This window comes from Pelodiscus sinensis, chromosome 3, assembly GCF_049634645.1.
Source record: "Pelodiscus sinensis isolate JC-2024 chromosome 3, ASM4963464v1, whole genome shotgun sequence".
Lineage (NCBI taxonomy): Eukaryota > Metazoa > Chordata > Testudines > Trionychidae > Pelodiscus > Pelodiscus sinensis.
The window spans coordinates 101,912,183-101,927,318 of NC_134713.1; the positions used below are offsets into that span (position 1 = coordinate 101,912,183).

At 44.5% G+C, this 15,136-nt stretch overlaps 1 protein-coding gene and 1 long non-coding RNA gene across 6 annotated transcripts in view; one reads left to right on the top strand and one right to left on the bottom strand.

Moving 5' to 3' along the window:
• Positions 1-15,136, top strand: part of PHACTR2 (phosphatase and actin regulator 2) — a 198,182-nt gene that overhangs the window by 181,506 nt on the left and 1,540 nt on the right. For all 5 annotated transcript variants that reach the window (XM_075924329.1, XM_075924328.1, XM_006139329.4 and 2 more), the window contains 3 exons: positions 3,140-3,201; positions 6,150-6,287; positions 9,728-9,804. In XM_075924329.1, coding sequence (XP_075780444.1) covers positions 3,140-3,201; positions 6,150-6,287; positions 9,728-9,804 — 277 coding nt within the window. The remainder of the gene's footprint in view (positions 1-3,139; positions 3,202-6,149; positions 6,288-9,727; positions 9,805-15,136) is intronic.
• LOC112544074 (uncharacterized) overlaps positions 1-15,136 on the bottom strand; it is a 95,263-nt gene that overhangs the window by 52,963 nt on the left and 27,164 nt on the right. The gene's annotated exons all lie outside the window — the stretch shown is intronic.

Genomic DNA, 15,136 nt, shown 5'->3' on the forward strand with positions numbered 1-15,136 from the left:
AAATAGCTACAGGACCCCAGAGAACCAAAGTCTGAGTCCTCCCGAGCTACGCCACCCCAGACAAGAGACCAAAGTCCAAGAGCTTCACCTCCAGGCAGGTGGCCTATAACCAGAGCCCCACCACCAAGGGCTGAAGCCATGGGGATTCTGCTTTGGGCCCAAATGGTGGGGATCAGGCTTTTGCCATGGGTCCCAGTAAGTCTGAGTTTTAGTCCTGATGACTTCACTAAAATGGGGTCCTGACCTACAGTTTTTTGAACTGGTGATCTAGATAAACAGAGATCAGATAAACTGAATGATTAATAACTGTTCCTTGTGATATAAATTCAGTGATGTGAACGCCGTATTTCTTATATAGAGGTTCTTACCGTGTTTTAGGACATACAATGATTTAGACAAGCAAGAAAATTCAAAGTTATGAATAATCAAAAATTCCACAAAGAAAATAACAAAACAGGCGCAATACATTGTGTGCATTAAATTACAATCTCTTCTGTGCTATGTACCTCATGAAGAGCTTGCAGCGGAGATTACACCCAAGAGATCCAGTTCCTGTATATGGCACCCTCTTTTACATGAGCTGAAACCAAGTGAATTAATTCCTGAGACAGATCTTGTTTAATAACTGTAGATATTATGGTTATTGATTACAAAGGGAAGTTTGTTTAAAATTCAATCAGTTCCACATGGGTTATCATAAATATAACAGCTAATAAATGGGCAAAGTTACGTGAACTTGCTAAGCTCTACGAAATAGAATATTAGAAGACTGAAGTTGAAAGAGATCATAGGAAGACATCTAGTCCAATCCCCTGGTTGAAGCAGGATCAACCCCAGCTAAAACATCCCACTCAGGGATTTGTTAAGATGGGCCTTAATAAACTGAAAGAATGAAGAGTCCAACACCACCCTAGAAAACCCATTCCAATGCTTTACCAACCACCCTCCTAATGAAATAGTTTTCTTAATATCCAACCTAGACTTCTCTCACAGCAACTTGAGACCATTGCTCCTTTTGCAGTCATGTGCCACCACTGAGAACAGCCTAGGTCCATCCTTTTGAGAGCCCCCCTTCAGGGAATTGAAGGCTGCTATCAAATCCCTCCTCACTTGTCAGGTGCTCTGGTCCCTCCACTCATTTTCATCACCCTCCCTCCACTGGATGCTATCTAATTTGTCTACTTCCTTTCTGCAGTGGGGGGCCCAAAACTGGATGTGGCCTCAACAATGCTGAATACAGGGGAATAATCACTTTCCTCAGTCTGCTGGCAATGCTCCCACTAATACAGCTCAATATACAAGGACATACTATTGACTCATAAACAGCTTCTCATCTACTGTAATCCCCAGGTCCTTTTCTGCAGAATTGCCACTTAGCTATTTAGTCCCCAGTCTGGAGCAGTGCCTGGGTGCCAACTTTCAAAAGTGCTGGGGAGCCCCAACTCTAAACCCCAACTCTGCCTGAGGCCCCACTCCTTCCCTACCTTTTCCCTGCCCACCCAGGGTCCTTGAGAATGCTACATCCTCACTGCTCCCCACTTCATCCCAAAGCCTCCCAAATGCCATGAAGCAGCTGATTGCTATGGGCAGGAGGCATGGGAAGGCACTAACCAATGGCTGGGAGGCACTGGGGAGAGAGAAAGGAGTTGCCGGTGGGTGCTTGGCACCCATCAATATTGGGAACACTCATGTAATCTGTACCTATGGATTCTTCCATCCTAAATGCAGGATTCTGCACTTGTCGAACCTCGTCAGTTTTCTTTTAATCCAATCTTCCAATTTGTCTAGGTCATTTCTAGCACAGTTTGGCCATGTGTACAGATAATCTCTCTTAGAATTAGAATTGGTAGGTTGAACCAAAACCCTCAGTACAAATTCATTATCTTGCAGAAATGTGGATCCATATCTGAATTTTGCAGTTCAGCCAACATCTCTGATTGGAATATTTCATTCAGAGTAAAGATAAACTCACACATAAGCAACAGAGTTGGGCAAATAATTCAACTGATTTTCTTCATTCATCAGTTTAAAACAATTAAAACAATATGCACCCATATTTGTACCCTCTTTTAATTTGCTTTCCACAGACATCCAGGCAATCAGTTTTTACTTCCACACAAGTTTCTGGAAAGCCAATTTCAGTCACATGCACAAATATCTGCTGAAATTTTAAAGTTGCATATGCAATTTTTGGCCTCATCTGACCAAGACACAGAAATAATAAATTGTGATTGATCTGACTGATCACAGTTAACCAAGAAACGTTAAATAATGAAAATCACATGCTCATTGAGCACTGTTAGGGTATGTGTACACTACAGGACAAGGTTGAATTAAGATACACAATATCAGCTACGTTAAATGAGTAGCTGAAGTCGAAGTCCCTTAACTTGACTTTTGGCGCTGTCCACACTGCAGGAAGTCGAAGGGGGATCACTCATCCTTTGACTTCTCTTACTCCTCATGGAAGCAGAACTACCAGCATTGATCAGAATGCCCCTCACAGGTCAAATTAGCTGTCTTAACTAGACCTGTTAATTCGAATTTTGGAAGATTGACAGTGGCAGCTTTGATCTTCTCTGTAGTGTAGACATGCCCTTAATGATCAGTCCATGGAATCTAACTAAAACAATTCACTGAATAATTTCCAGTAATAAATAAATTGAAGGAATTTGCTATCTGTTCATGGATATTCTGTGAGCGAAAAAACAAACAAAAAAAGGGGGTTAGGTTCATCAGATAAGTTATTCACTGTAAATGATTTTCTCTGCCCTAGTAAACACAGTTAAACTCTGAGTCTAAACTAGGGTAAATGGGGCCATGGGAATAAAGGCAATGATGACGTTAGTCTCTTGGCAGGTATGCGACACAGCTGGGCAACTTCTTATTTTTTATTTCACAGAGTACAAATGACAGTAACTTTCTCTGCAGTCTTCCAGGCAGAGGGTGATAATTATGGAAGGCTGAAGAGTTGGGAATGGGAAAGGACAAAGAAAGGCAATGAGAACACTCACTCAAAAATAGGGTAGCTTACAAATATGAATATGTATAAACCAGTATTCTAAGGCCTGGAACTTACTGCCATATACAGTTATAGTCCCTTAAATAGTCATCCCTTTTTTCCTCTCTTCCAAAACAGAAAAGAATGAAGAAGAAGAACAGGAAGCCAGGAGGGAATTAAAACGCAGACTCAGCAGAAAGGTGATAAAACATTTTATGTGTAGGATACTTGTGGGAATAATAAGGGACAAGATTTTCTCTCTGTACTATTCTGAAGTATAATAATACATACTGGCAAAATTCCCTCTCCCGTCTCCATTTCCCCATAATGTGAACTCTGTTAGAAAACCAGATAGGACTAAAATAATCCTTGGTGTAAACCCAATATTTCTAATTTTCCCTAATATGTTTAGAAGGCTGAATTGTATCTTTGAAAGAAATGTGGAGCCTGATTGTGGTTAGCCTTTGCAAGTGTGTTCGGAAAGGAGTACCAGTTTTCCTGAACTCATATGCACACACCCATGCAATCCCATCTATAGGTATTTGCCTCTTGGAAAATCCATGAGTTAGGTAAGTGCTGAAAAAATGTTGGGGTCCTAAACAGCCTGCAGGATTATCCCATACACAAGCCTGTGAAGCTTGCCTATCACAGATGGAAGCTCATACTGCATTCTTCTCATCAGGATTGTCCCCATTGAAGTCAGTGGTAAATTGGTAAAAAAATTCCCACTGATGTCAGTGGTAGCAGATAGAAAATTCCGCCCACTGTGTCTCAGGCTACGTCTAGGCTGCATCCCTCTGTTGACAGAGGGATGCAAATCAAGCATGTCGAAATTGTTAATGAAGCCGGGATTTAAATATAGAATCATAGAATCATAGGACTGAAAGGGACCTCAAGAGGTCATCGAGTCCAGCCCCCCGCCCTCAAGGCACTTCATTAGCATAAACATGGCCTCCGCTTTTTTTTTTTTAAACAAAGCTTTTTCAGAAAAAAAAACAGCAGTCTAGATGCAGATCTGTCAAAAATAAACTCTTTTTTGACATCCTGTACAGGCAGTCCCCGACTTACGCGGATCCGACTTATTTTGGATCCGCAGTTACGAACGGGGCTCGCCCTGGAGGACACGGACTGTGGGACCTCGCGGTCCTGCCACCCGTGTACTCCGGGGCTTTCTCCGCATCTCCCTGGTCGGGGAAGCCGGCAGCGGAGCAGCCCAGGGAGACCAGGGAGCAAAGCTGCTCTGCCACAGGCGTCTGGAGAAAAGCCTAGTCTGCTGGGGGGGGGCGTACTAGCTGCGCCCCCCCCCCCCCCCCCCCCACTCCAGCAGACCAGGGATACTGGGAGCAAAGCCGCGGAGGACCCAGGCGGTGGGACCGCGGTGCGTCTCGGTCCGCCGCCCGCGTCTTCCTGGTCTGCTGAGGTGGGGGGGGGGCGCAGCTAGTATGCCCCCCCCCCCAGCAGACTAGGCTTTTCTCCAGACGCCTGTGACAGAGCAGCTGGGGCGCTGCCGGTTGGTCCCACAGCGCCGCTCTGGGCGCTACTGGACCAACCCGGCAGCACCCCAGCTGCTCTGCCCCAGGCGTCCTGATTCAGCCGCTGCTGGTCAGTTTCAGCAGCGGCTGAATCAGGACGCCTGGGGCAGAGCAGATGGGGTGCTGCTGGGTTGGTCCAGTAGCGCCGAGGAGCGGCGCTACTGGAGCAACCCAGCAGCACCCCAGCTGCTCTGCCCCTGGCGTCCCCAAGTCAGCTGCTGCTGAAACTGACCAGCGCTGACTACAGGAAGCCCGAGGCAGAGTTGCTCTGCCCTGGGCTTCCTGGAATCAGCTGCTGATCAGTTTCAGCAGCAGCTGACTTGGGGACGCTTGGGGTTCTTAAGTTGATTCTGTATGTAAGTCAGAACTGGCGTCCAGATTCAGCCGCAGTTGAAACTGATCTGTTTCAGCAGCGGCTGAATCTGGATGCCAGTTCCGACTTACATACAGATTCAACTTAAGAACAAACCTACAGTCCCTATCTTGTACGTAACCCGGGGACTGCCTGTATTCCTCCAAATATGAGGTTTACAGGATCTGTCAAAAAAGGGTTTATTTTCAACAGATCCATGTCTAGACTGCCAGGGTTTTTTTTGAAAAAGCTCCATTTAAAAAAAAACGGCGGCCATGTTTGTGCTAATAAAGCACGGGATATTTAAATCCCTGCTTCATTAGCAATTTTGGCGTGCCTAATCTACGTCTCTGTCAACAGAGAGGTATAGTCTAGACACAGCCTCAGTGATGCACAAAGTCTGTCAGAGCTCTTAGTGGGACAACAGCATAGTCCTTCTGTCCCATTAAGTACATCTAAATCACTAAAATTGGTTATCAAGACCATATGAAAGTATTACCTTTTGTCAGTTTTGAATTTATAATCTTTCAATTTCATTTATAGAAGTTTATAGTTTACATTGCTTATTCCATTTGTTATTTTATTTTTTATCATGATATCTCTTTTCTAAGGTAAACAGTCCCAGCCTTTTCAATCTCTCTCTAGATGAAATTTTTTTCCAGACCCTTGATCATTTTCATTGTTCTTCCCTGTATCCTTTTCAGTTTTGCAGTATCCTTTTTGAGACAAGGAAGTCCTAATATGACAAAATTTTCCTATACTTTCAAAAATGTATGTGAAAAGGCAGATTTTGTTTACTGTTAAAATAATTAGTTAATTTGTACCTTGATTGGGATGACTCAGATCATTTGGGCCAATATCATAATAAAGAATCTCTGATTCATAAATTCCTTTTAGTTCCTTTAGACAATCCCATCAAAACCCTGTTCTTTTTTGTAATGAAAAACAGATGTGGTTACATTAGCACCTATAATCTAGCATTGTTTAATAGATTAAATAGCACCACTATAGCAAAGTAAAAATTAATGTTCAAGAGATGATCTGTCAAGATTTTTTGTGCCTAACAAAGATTAATTTTATAGTCTAAGAAACTAGGTTGCAAAGCTTTCCAGTTCCTGTTTGATATTCCCAAGACAGTGCCTTTTTTTAGATTCTTGAAAGTGACCCTGATTAGAAATACCTTTAATGCTCTCTTGAGGTTACACCATATTTTAGGTTTTATTTTGGCTTATTCAATTTACTCTTTCCCACTTCTTGTTCACAGCTCAGTCTGAGGCCTACCGTGGCTGAACTGCAGGCAAGAAGAATCCTACGCTTCAATGAGTATGTGGGGGTTACAGAGTCCCCGGATTATGATCGCCGAGCAGACAAGCCTTGGGCGCGGTTAACTCCTGCAGACAAGGCAAGGGACAAATAAAGATGATAATAGAGATTGAATTCCATAATTTACAAAAAAAAATCGAATCTTATTTTCAATCCTTCTACACTAATATCATTCATGACATCTTCTTGAGGTAATGAGATTGTCATGGTACAATACATATAGGAAAACACATAGAAAAACTATTAAAATTTACTTACTAGCTTATTTGTGGCAGTTCAGAGATGACTCTTGCACATTTAAAAATCCTTCCTAGGCAAGTTAAATCACTGCTATCCACTTTTAGTTGCAGTCCCTGGAATTCCACCAAAGTTTCTGCAGACTGAACCTTAAGAGCTTCTTTTAAAACTAATTATAGTGAAATGTAATGGACTCTCCCATTACTGTAAGAATGCTTGACCACATGAATACATCATCACTAGAGTTGCCAGATGACCAACTGCACGCATGCACCATTGGGAATAAACTCAGACTTTAGTGCCAAAATCGTGCATCCTTACCCTGCAATTTAAGGGTATGTCTAGACTACATGTCTCTGTCGAGGGAGCCATGTAGATGAGTTTACAGGAAATGAATATAGGAAAATGAAGCGGCGATTTAACCAATCGCCGCTTCATTTACATCAAAATGGCTGCAGCGCTGTGCTGATCAGATGTTTAGTGGCACAGCGGGGCAGTCTGGACGCACCACGGTCGACAAGGGAAACCTTTGTCGACCGCTCCGGTAAGCCTCATTTCACGAGGCATAACGGAGCAGTCGACAAAGGCTTCCCTTGTCGACCACGGCGCGTCCAGACAGCACAGCGCAGCTGATCAGCACAGCGCAGCGGTCATTTTGATGTAAATGAAGCAGCAATTATTTAAATCACCGCTTTATTTTCCTATGTCTAGTAAACTCATCTACATGGCTCCATTAATGGAGCCATGTAGGCTAGACATACCCTAAGAGAGCAGAGAGACTAACTAGGTAGTAGAGAGTTTAAACAGTAAGAGAAGCTATCCGGTTTCTTATTTACTTATAAGTAGTTTTAAAAATAGGCCAGGCTTTATTTTGCTAAAAAATGGATTAAAGTCTGGGAACAGAAGATTTTCATTCTTTGTGGCTGCAGATAACTTCAGCATGCAGAGCATAAGAAACCATTCCCACCTGTCATATGCTCCTACTCAGGAGGCAGTGGAAGTTTAGCTACCAAGTGACCTCATTTTAGCTTCCAAGTGACCTTAACAGTTCACTCCAAGTACAGTGAATTATAGTATTCTAGCCTAGAGGTAACAAAACACCTGAGAAGCGGTAGCTGTAGCAAAGTCTGCACTGGGTATTGCACCAGATGAATTACACTGGTAGCTAGCATGGATAGGTCAAATCAGTATAGATGAGGCCTCAAGCCACAGCAGAGCAAAATGCTGCAGGGTTTGATCATTCTTTGTGGCAGTAGAACTTTTTCATTTGTAGGTCACCTTCTCAGGTCTTGCTAATAGTGGTTGAAAGTCATTATTAACACCTGTGAGACAAAGACCAATAAAAGATATTACCTCACCCATCTTCTCTCACTAATATTGTGGAACCAAAATGGCTACAGCAACACTGCATACATTATTACTGCCTGAAATATATTTTTAATCACAATCTATTTTGTAATGAACAGGTCTCCACAGAACAGTTGCCACAAATTGGTCTAAATTGGTCTCCATGTTTTCAGTCTCAGCAAACAGGCAACGGGTCCAGTGGGTATGGAGACTCCTCTTTTCCCTAGAAATAGGCCTTCTAGGTCCCATTGAAACATATCAGTGAACAGAAGCGTGTATTATATCTGTTCTGTGGACTCATGGCTCTGGTATCTTGACTATCAATATGGTGTACACTTAAAAACAGTGGGGGTGCAATATCTGAGCTATGCCTTTTTCCTTACTATTGCAGCAGCCTTGTGCTGGTGTATCACTGGGGTTAAGCACGTCAGTCCCCTGCTGGAGTACAAGGTTTATCATTTTCAGGGGTGGGAAACCTAAGGCCTGAGGGCTGGATTCAGCCCCTGGCTTCCCTGAAACTAGTTCCCTGAGGTTCTGGGCTCCTCCCCTAACATTGGGGACCCCGTGCTGACCCTCCAGCCTTACACCCCCTCTCACAGCTTCCCGCTCTCCCATGTGGCTGGAGTACCAGCAGGGACTCCCTGCTGTTGGAGGAAGAACCCCAAGCCTTGGGGGCTGGACAAAAGCCAGCGTCAGATCCTATCTACAAGCTTTGCCTCATGGCTTCGCACACTGCCGCTCCCCCTCCTCTGCGCTGGCACAGTAAAGCACTGCCTGGAGGCTTTTCCTTCCACAAAATCTGCTAATCTGGGCTCTCCTCAGCTCTGTTGTGTGAGGGGAGTGTTGGGGAATGTGTTTCTGTTTCTCAGTTGGGGCCATGTCAGTGAGGTGGGTTTTTTTTTCTTTTTTTGCTTCTCACTTTTGTATGGACCCCAACTGATTTTAGGTGGGTCAGCAGTCCCCGACCCCAAAAAGGTTCCCCATCTGTAATTTAGGAGATGGTATTCTGATGACACAGCATAATCTTATCATGCTGGAATTCTGTCCTGCTTTGGAAGACATTGTTCTTTTAATTAGATGCCTTTTTAGAGGATTACTCAAATTGTGTTACTTGTTTCTGAAACACTGAAGGGAGAGAGAGAATAAACCTTTCACTGAACAGCAGGGCCTGAAAGCAGTAGTTTAACATGTTTATACATTTTGACCAAAAGCATTTATAGCAATACCTGTGTGTGTAGAGTGCTGGCCTTTTAAGAAATTATATGAATTATGTAGTGAGGTAAATTGATTACTGCTGTTTTACATAGGCATCAAGGACTGACATTTTATATTGTGCTGAATTTCTGCTGTTCTTTAGTATCTGCTAGCTGAAAACACAGCCTTGGGATATCCAAACATAATATAATGTTACCTAAAACTGATCAAACTGAGTGACTAATTTCCATTTGAAAAGTGGCATTCATCTCCCATTCCTAAAATCTTGTCTCCAGTTGGGAGCTATAGGAATTTTTCAGTTTATGCAATCGCTATGCATGAAGTATGACTCATCCTCCCCTCCGGGGTTGTATGCTGTGATAATCTCTTTACAGATGCATACTAAACAGGTGGCTGTCAAGGGTAACAAATTCTCTTTCCCTCTTCTTTTGTAGCAAGTGCCATATTTTGGGAGGAGGAGTTTTCTGGCCCCAGACACTTTCTTATGGCTTTCTCAAGAATGGTTTTACTTGTTTAAATAACTGTAATCAAAGGAGCCATTACATTCTTAGGATCAAAGTGTACAAGAGTAATGGATTACATGAAAGGATTTAAGTGAAAAGTAAATGGAAAACAAATAGATGAGGGTATTTTGTATCACATAGGAGTGGGCACTTGTTCTGTTAATATATTTTTACAGATGGTCACTTTTCTGATGTGTGTGTGTGTGTTTTTAATTAGGCAGCAATACGGAAAGAACTGAATGAATTTAAAAGCACAGAAATGGAAGTACATGAGGAAAGTCGACAGTTTACAAGGTGAGTAAAAGTACCTTTTGGTGTAAAGCCAATGAGAAGTGAATGTGTCATATTAATCTCTGCCATTCCCAGGCCTCTAGAGCTGTACTGTAATTAATTCCTTGACCCCTTTGCTGGTGGGATTTCCAAGTGTTGCTGATGTGACACTGAAACTACATAACTGATATGGCAATAAGGGTACCAGAACTGATTAGATTTTAAATGGAAAAGATTGCTTATGAAGTCTGAAAAATGATCCTTTCATACATTTTATTGGATTCAGCATGTCCCAGATGAAATTAACAATCTGCATGTGTGGGAGGAGAGCCCTGCTTCCACAGAACCAATGCATATGAAAGTCTGTGTCAGTGAGTGCTTTGGAGCACTGGAATTAAACTAGCAGTCCAACAAACCTCACAAAACAACAAATACTCTGGTAGCACTTTAAAGACTAACAAAACATGTAGATGGTATCATGAGCTTTTGTGGGCACTGCCCACTTCTTCAGATGACCGGAGTGTGGGATGGTTCTGAACATCCTACACTCCGGTCATCTGAAGAAGTGGGCTGTGTCCACGAAGCTCATGATACCATCTACATGTTTTGTTAGTCTTTAAAGTGCTACCAGACTGTTTGTTGTTTTTTAAGTTTATCCTGTACAGTCTAACTCGGCTACCCCCTGAAACCTCACAAAGTCCATCCTCACACTGGGGAACTTTCTAACAATCACCAGAGCTCCTAGCAATCTTTGGGAAATTTGCCAGATTCAGACATTCCATTTTAACATTGCTTATTTGACACAAATAACATTTGTAATATGCATCTCTGTTTGGACCTGTGCTGTAGATCTCAACAAGATATTTCAAATAAGTCCTGTATGAAGTATTCAGGATAAATTATCTTGCAGCTAGGATATGTCAAAAAAGAACTAAACATTTTCCAATCATGATTAATACCTGTTTTTCTTAAATCACATATCTTTAAAAGGGCATGTCTGAATAACCTTAAATTTTGACTAAAAATAGTTTGCTGGGTACAGATCAAACAAAACTGATGTGAAGCTAATAGGAGTTTTACAATGGATTTTAAATTCAGAATTTGAAGGTACTAATAGTAGAATCCAGTTTTCCATTCAAGCTACTGCAACACCATAAGGATTAGTTAATATATTGTTATTGTATTAAAATAAACAAGGCCCTGATATTTGAAGACCACTGTATCAAATAGATCATTATAGGGAAAGTGGTAGTGTCTATTTAGGTTGCCTGACAATTCCCATTATAATTATTTTTCTGACAGTTCTTTGAGGAGCTCTGTCATCTCTATGATTTGCAGCAGGAATTTGAAATTTGGCAGAGGGTTATTCCAGAGCTACTGGCAGACCTGTGCCGCTTTGTTTACCTAAAGGCTCCATGGCCACAGAGCCTCATGGCTCCCATTGGCTCCAGTTCACTGTTTCCAGCCAAGGGACGCCGTGGGAAGCAGCATGGCCAATGCCACTGCTTCTCGCAGCTCTCCCCTCCCCCTCCCCTATTGGCTGAAACCAGCGAACCAGCGCCAATGAGAGCCATGAGGCTCCATGGCTATAGAGCCTTTAGGTAAACAAAGCGGCACGATGCGGCTTTCCTGAAGGGGCCCACAGAACAGTTTGAAAACCACTGGCATAGACCATTAGAAAATGCCCCTCATGAGTATGCAGATCACTGGGCCAAGTGCATAACTAACATTTCTCCATTTGGCTCACTATGACTTGCGTTCTTGTATTTCAGTTGGTGTTTAGGATATGTAAAAATATAGGTGTTGAAAAGTGCAATATAAAGTGAATTGCTAGAGAGACTGTGCTGTGCTGTGCTTCAGCTGTGCTGTGAGCTGATACAATTGGACTGTAACTTCTTGATTAAATCATTACAAATTATATGGGAAAATTAGCACATATTTATACAAGAGACACCAAAAAAGAACTTGGAAGTGTTTGTCACCAACACTGAAAACAGCAGTTGATGGACACAGATTACATTAGGATTTTCAGAAGCTGGGCCCAGAAATGTGAGGCAATCCAGCTCAGCAACTCAGTGAAAAAGCTATTTAAGGGTGGGGTTAAAAACAGAGATGCCAGTTGTACCCATGGAGCATTCAGTCAATGAATCCAGATGGTTCTCAAGGAGCTACTGTCTGAGGAAGACTCCAGTTCCAAAGTGCCCTCTCCCTGTTCTCTCTGGGAATGCCTACACTTCTTTCCTGTCTCAAGAGAGGAATGCAAATGCAGACACCCAAAATTGCAAATGAAGCAGGGATTTAAATATCCCACGCTTCATTTGGATAATTGTGTTACGACGCTATTGCGAAATAGCGCTATTTAGAGAGAAAAAAGGGGTTATTTCCAGATAAAACCCATCCCTCAAAATAACCCTTACTCTTCATGGTTATTTCAAGGGAAGGTTTTTATCTTGAAATGACCCCGTTTTTTCTCTCGAAATAGTGCTATTTCACAATCGCACCATAACGCGATTTCACAAATGAAGCGCGGGATATTTAAATCCTAGCTTCATTTGCAATTTTGAGTGTCTGCATTTGCATTCCTCTTGAGAGAGAGAGAGAGAGAGAGAGAGAGAGGAATGAAGTGTTAGATATACCTCTGATTGGTCTGTGGCAAGAAGGAGTGGATTCAGTGGAGTAACACTAGAGAAAAAACATTGACATTAAGAGCAGAATCAGGCATAAATGTTTTAGGATTACAATTCTGGAAAGAAAGGAAAGCTCTTCAGACTCCTCAAACCCCTGTTGTTAAAAGGAATATAGCTGATGTGGTTTACTTCCAGTCTACAGGCTGTCCCCGAGTCGGATCCGCACTTACGAACGGGGCTTTCTCGCCCCGGAGCTCACAGGCAGCGGGACCGCCCAGAGCGCAGCGGTCCTGCCACCTCGACCTCCGGGGCGAGAAAAGCTGCTCCGGGTGCCCCTGGTCTGCTGGGGACCATCTCCAGCAGACCAGGGACACCTGGAGCAAAGCTGGGGAGGCGGAGGGGTCCCGTGCCTCTGAGGCTTTGCCAGAGCAAAGCCTCAGAGGCGCAGCACCCCGCCGCCACTGCTGCTTTGCTCCCAGTGCCTCTGGTCTGCTGGGGACCGTCTCCAGCAGACCAGGGACACCTGGAGCAAAGCCAGGAGGCGGAGGAGTCCTGCGCCTCTGAGGCTTTGCCAGAGCAAAACCTCAGAGGCGCGGCACCCCGCCACCGCTGCAGCTTTGCTCCCCGTGTCCCTGGTCTGCTGGGGGGGGGAGAGGCGCAGCTAGTGGCCCCCCCCCCCAGCAGACCAGGGAGACGTGGAGCAAAGCCCTGGGCCTGTGGTAGAGCAGGTGGGGCGCTGCCGGTTGGTCCCGCAGCACCGCTCCTTGGCACTACTGGACCAACCCGGCAGCACCCCAGCTGCTCTGCCCCAGGAGTTCTGATTCAGCCGCTGCTGATCAGTTTCAGCAGCAGCTGAATCAGGACACCTGGGGCAGAGCAGCTGGGGTGGTGCTGGGTTGGTCCAGTAGCGCCGAGGAGCGGCGGCGCTACTGGACCAACCCAGCAGCACCCCAGCTGCTCTGCCCCAGGCGTCCCCAAATCAGCTGCTGCTGAAACTGACCAGTGGCTGACTACAAGAAGCCCCTGCCCCGGGCTTCCTGGAATCAGCCGCTGACCAGTTTCAGCAGCAGCTGACTTGGGGATGCCTGGGGTTCTTAAGTTGAATCTGTATGTAAGTCAGAACTGGCGTCCAGATTCAGCCGCTGTTGAAACTGATCAGTTTCAGCAGCGGCTGAATCTGGACGGCAGTTCCGACTTACATACAGATTCAACTTAAGAACAAACCTACAGTCCCTATCTTGTACGTAACCCGGGGACTGCCTGTACCCTGTAAGCTGAGTATTTGGGTGACTACTCAGGAGAGATTCATATGTTGCCCAGCTGATTATCAGAGTGCCCACAGCCAGCAGTATGTGTTTCTACTGATGGTAGATATCTGCATATGCTTCTGTGCACATAACAAAATTTATTATGCACATGGATGGAAAAATTTAGAGGCATTGGTCACCACTAACACTGGACCGAAAAAGCAAAAGTAGGGTGTGATCTAATGGTATAATGATCAAGTGACTCTGCACCAGAGAATAAATTATTCATTTAAAAGAAAAAAGAACCACATAGGAAATACAGATTAAAAGTGAGTTGCAGTCTGCAGCTGGTCAGAAATGATTTGTTGTAAAATTCATTGGTGGGATGAGAAGATAAAGGAGCTACTTCCTATAGGTTATTACTACAGGTTAAACCTCCCTTGTTCAGCACTCTTGGGACTGGAATGGTCTAGAAAAAGGGACCGGGGAGATCAGGCATCTGGGCACTCCTGGGGCTCCTCTCCTAGCAGCTACCTCAGGAGAAGACGGAGACCTGACCTCCTCCAGTCCACCTGCCTGGGTCTGCTGCCCCCAGCCTGCTTGCAGGGCTCTGCTCCCTAACCTCAGCCCTGTGCAGGGCAGCAGCTGCTCCTGGAGTTCCCCAGGTCTGGCCCCACACACAGTGGCAGCTGCTCCCAAGATTCCCCAGCCCCGTGTGCATAGGCAGCATCAGCTGCTCCTAGGGTTCCCTTGCCCCAGTCCCACATGCAGTGGTAGCGAGAGCCCCAGCCTCAAACGTAGCGGCAGCTGCTCCTGGGGGTTCCCCAGCCCTGTGCATAGTGGCAGCCTGTCCATAGGCGTGAACTAGGTGGTTGCCTAGGGTGCCAAATTAAATGGGCATTGAGGGATTTGGAGGCGGGGGCGCCGATCGCATGTTTCGCCTAGGGAGCCAGTTGCCGGCAGCTCATCTAGGGCCACTCCTGCCTGTGCACCTGCAGCAGCAGCTGCTCCTGGGGTTTCCCAGAAACAGCAACTCCTCCCGCTGACCAAACCATCTCTGCTCCTAGCTGCTCTCAACTTCTGCGGCTGAGCTCTCGGATCCAGCAGCAACTGTGGTCCTGCCGGACCAAGGATGTTGGCAGACCAAGGAGTCCCGGACAAGAGAGGTTCAACTTGTAATCTGTTTTCATAGTTCTCTTGCCCTACCCAAATTTCATACTGGGCTTTAGATACACAATAAAGAGAATAGCCTTGATGTTTCTCTATCATGGATAACAGTCAAAGTCTTCCTTTTAGTCCTGCTAATGTAGCCTGATTTCTCATGTAATTTCACAGTTACACTAATTGGGTCATTTTAGATGTAGACTTTAGAAGGTGGATTCCTAAAAAAAAATCCTCTTTTATTATCAGAGTAAGAATAATTTACCAATTTATAAACATTCAGATTTGGGAAGACAACATATAACATGTTTATAAAGTGTC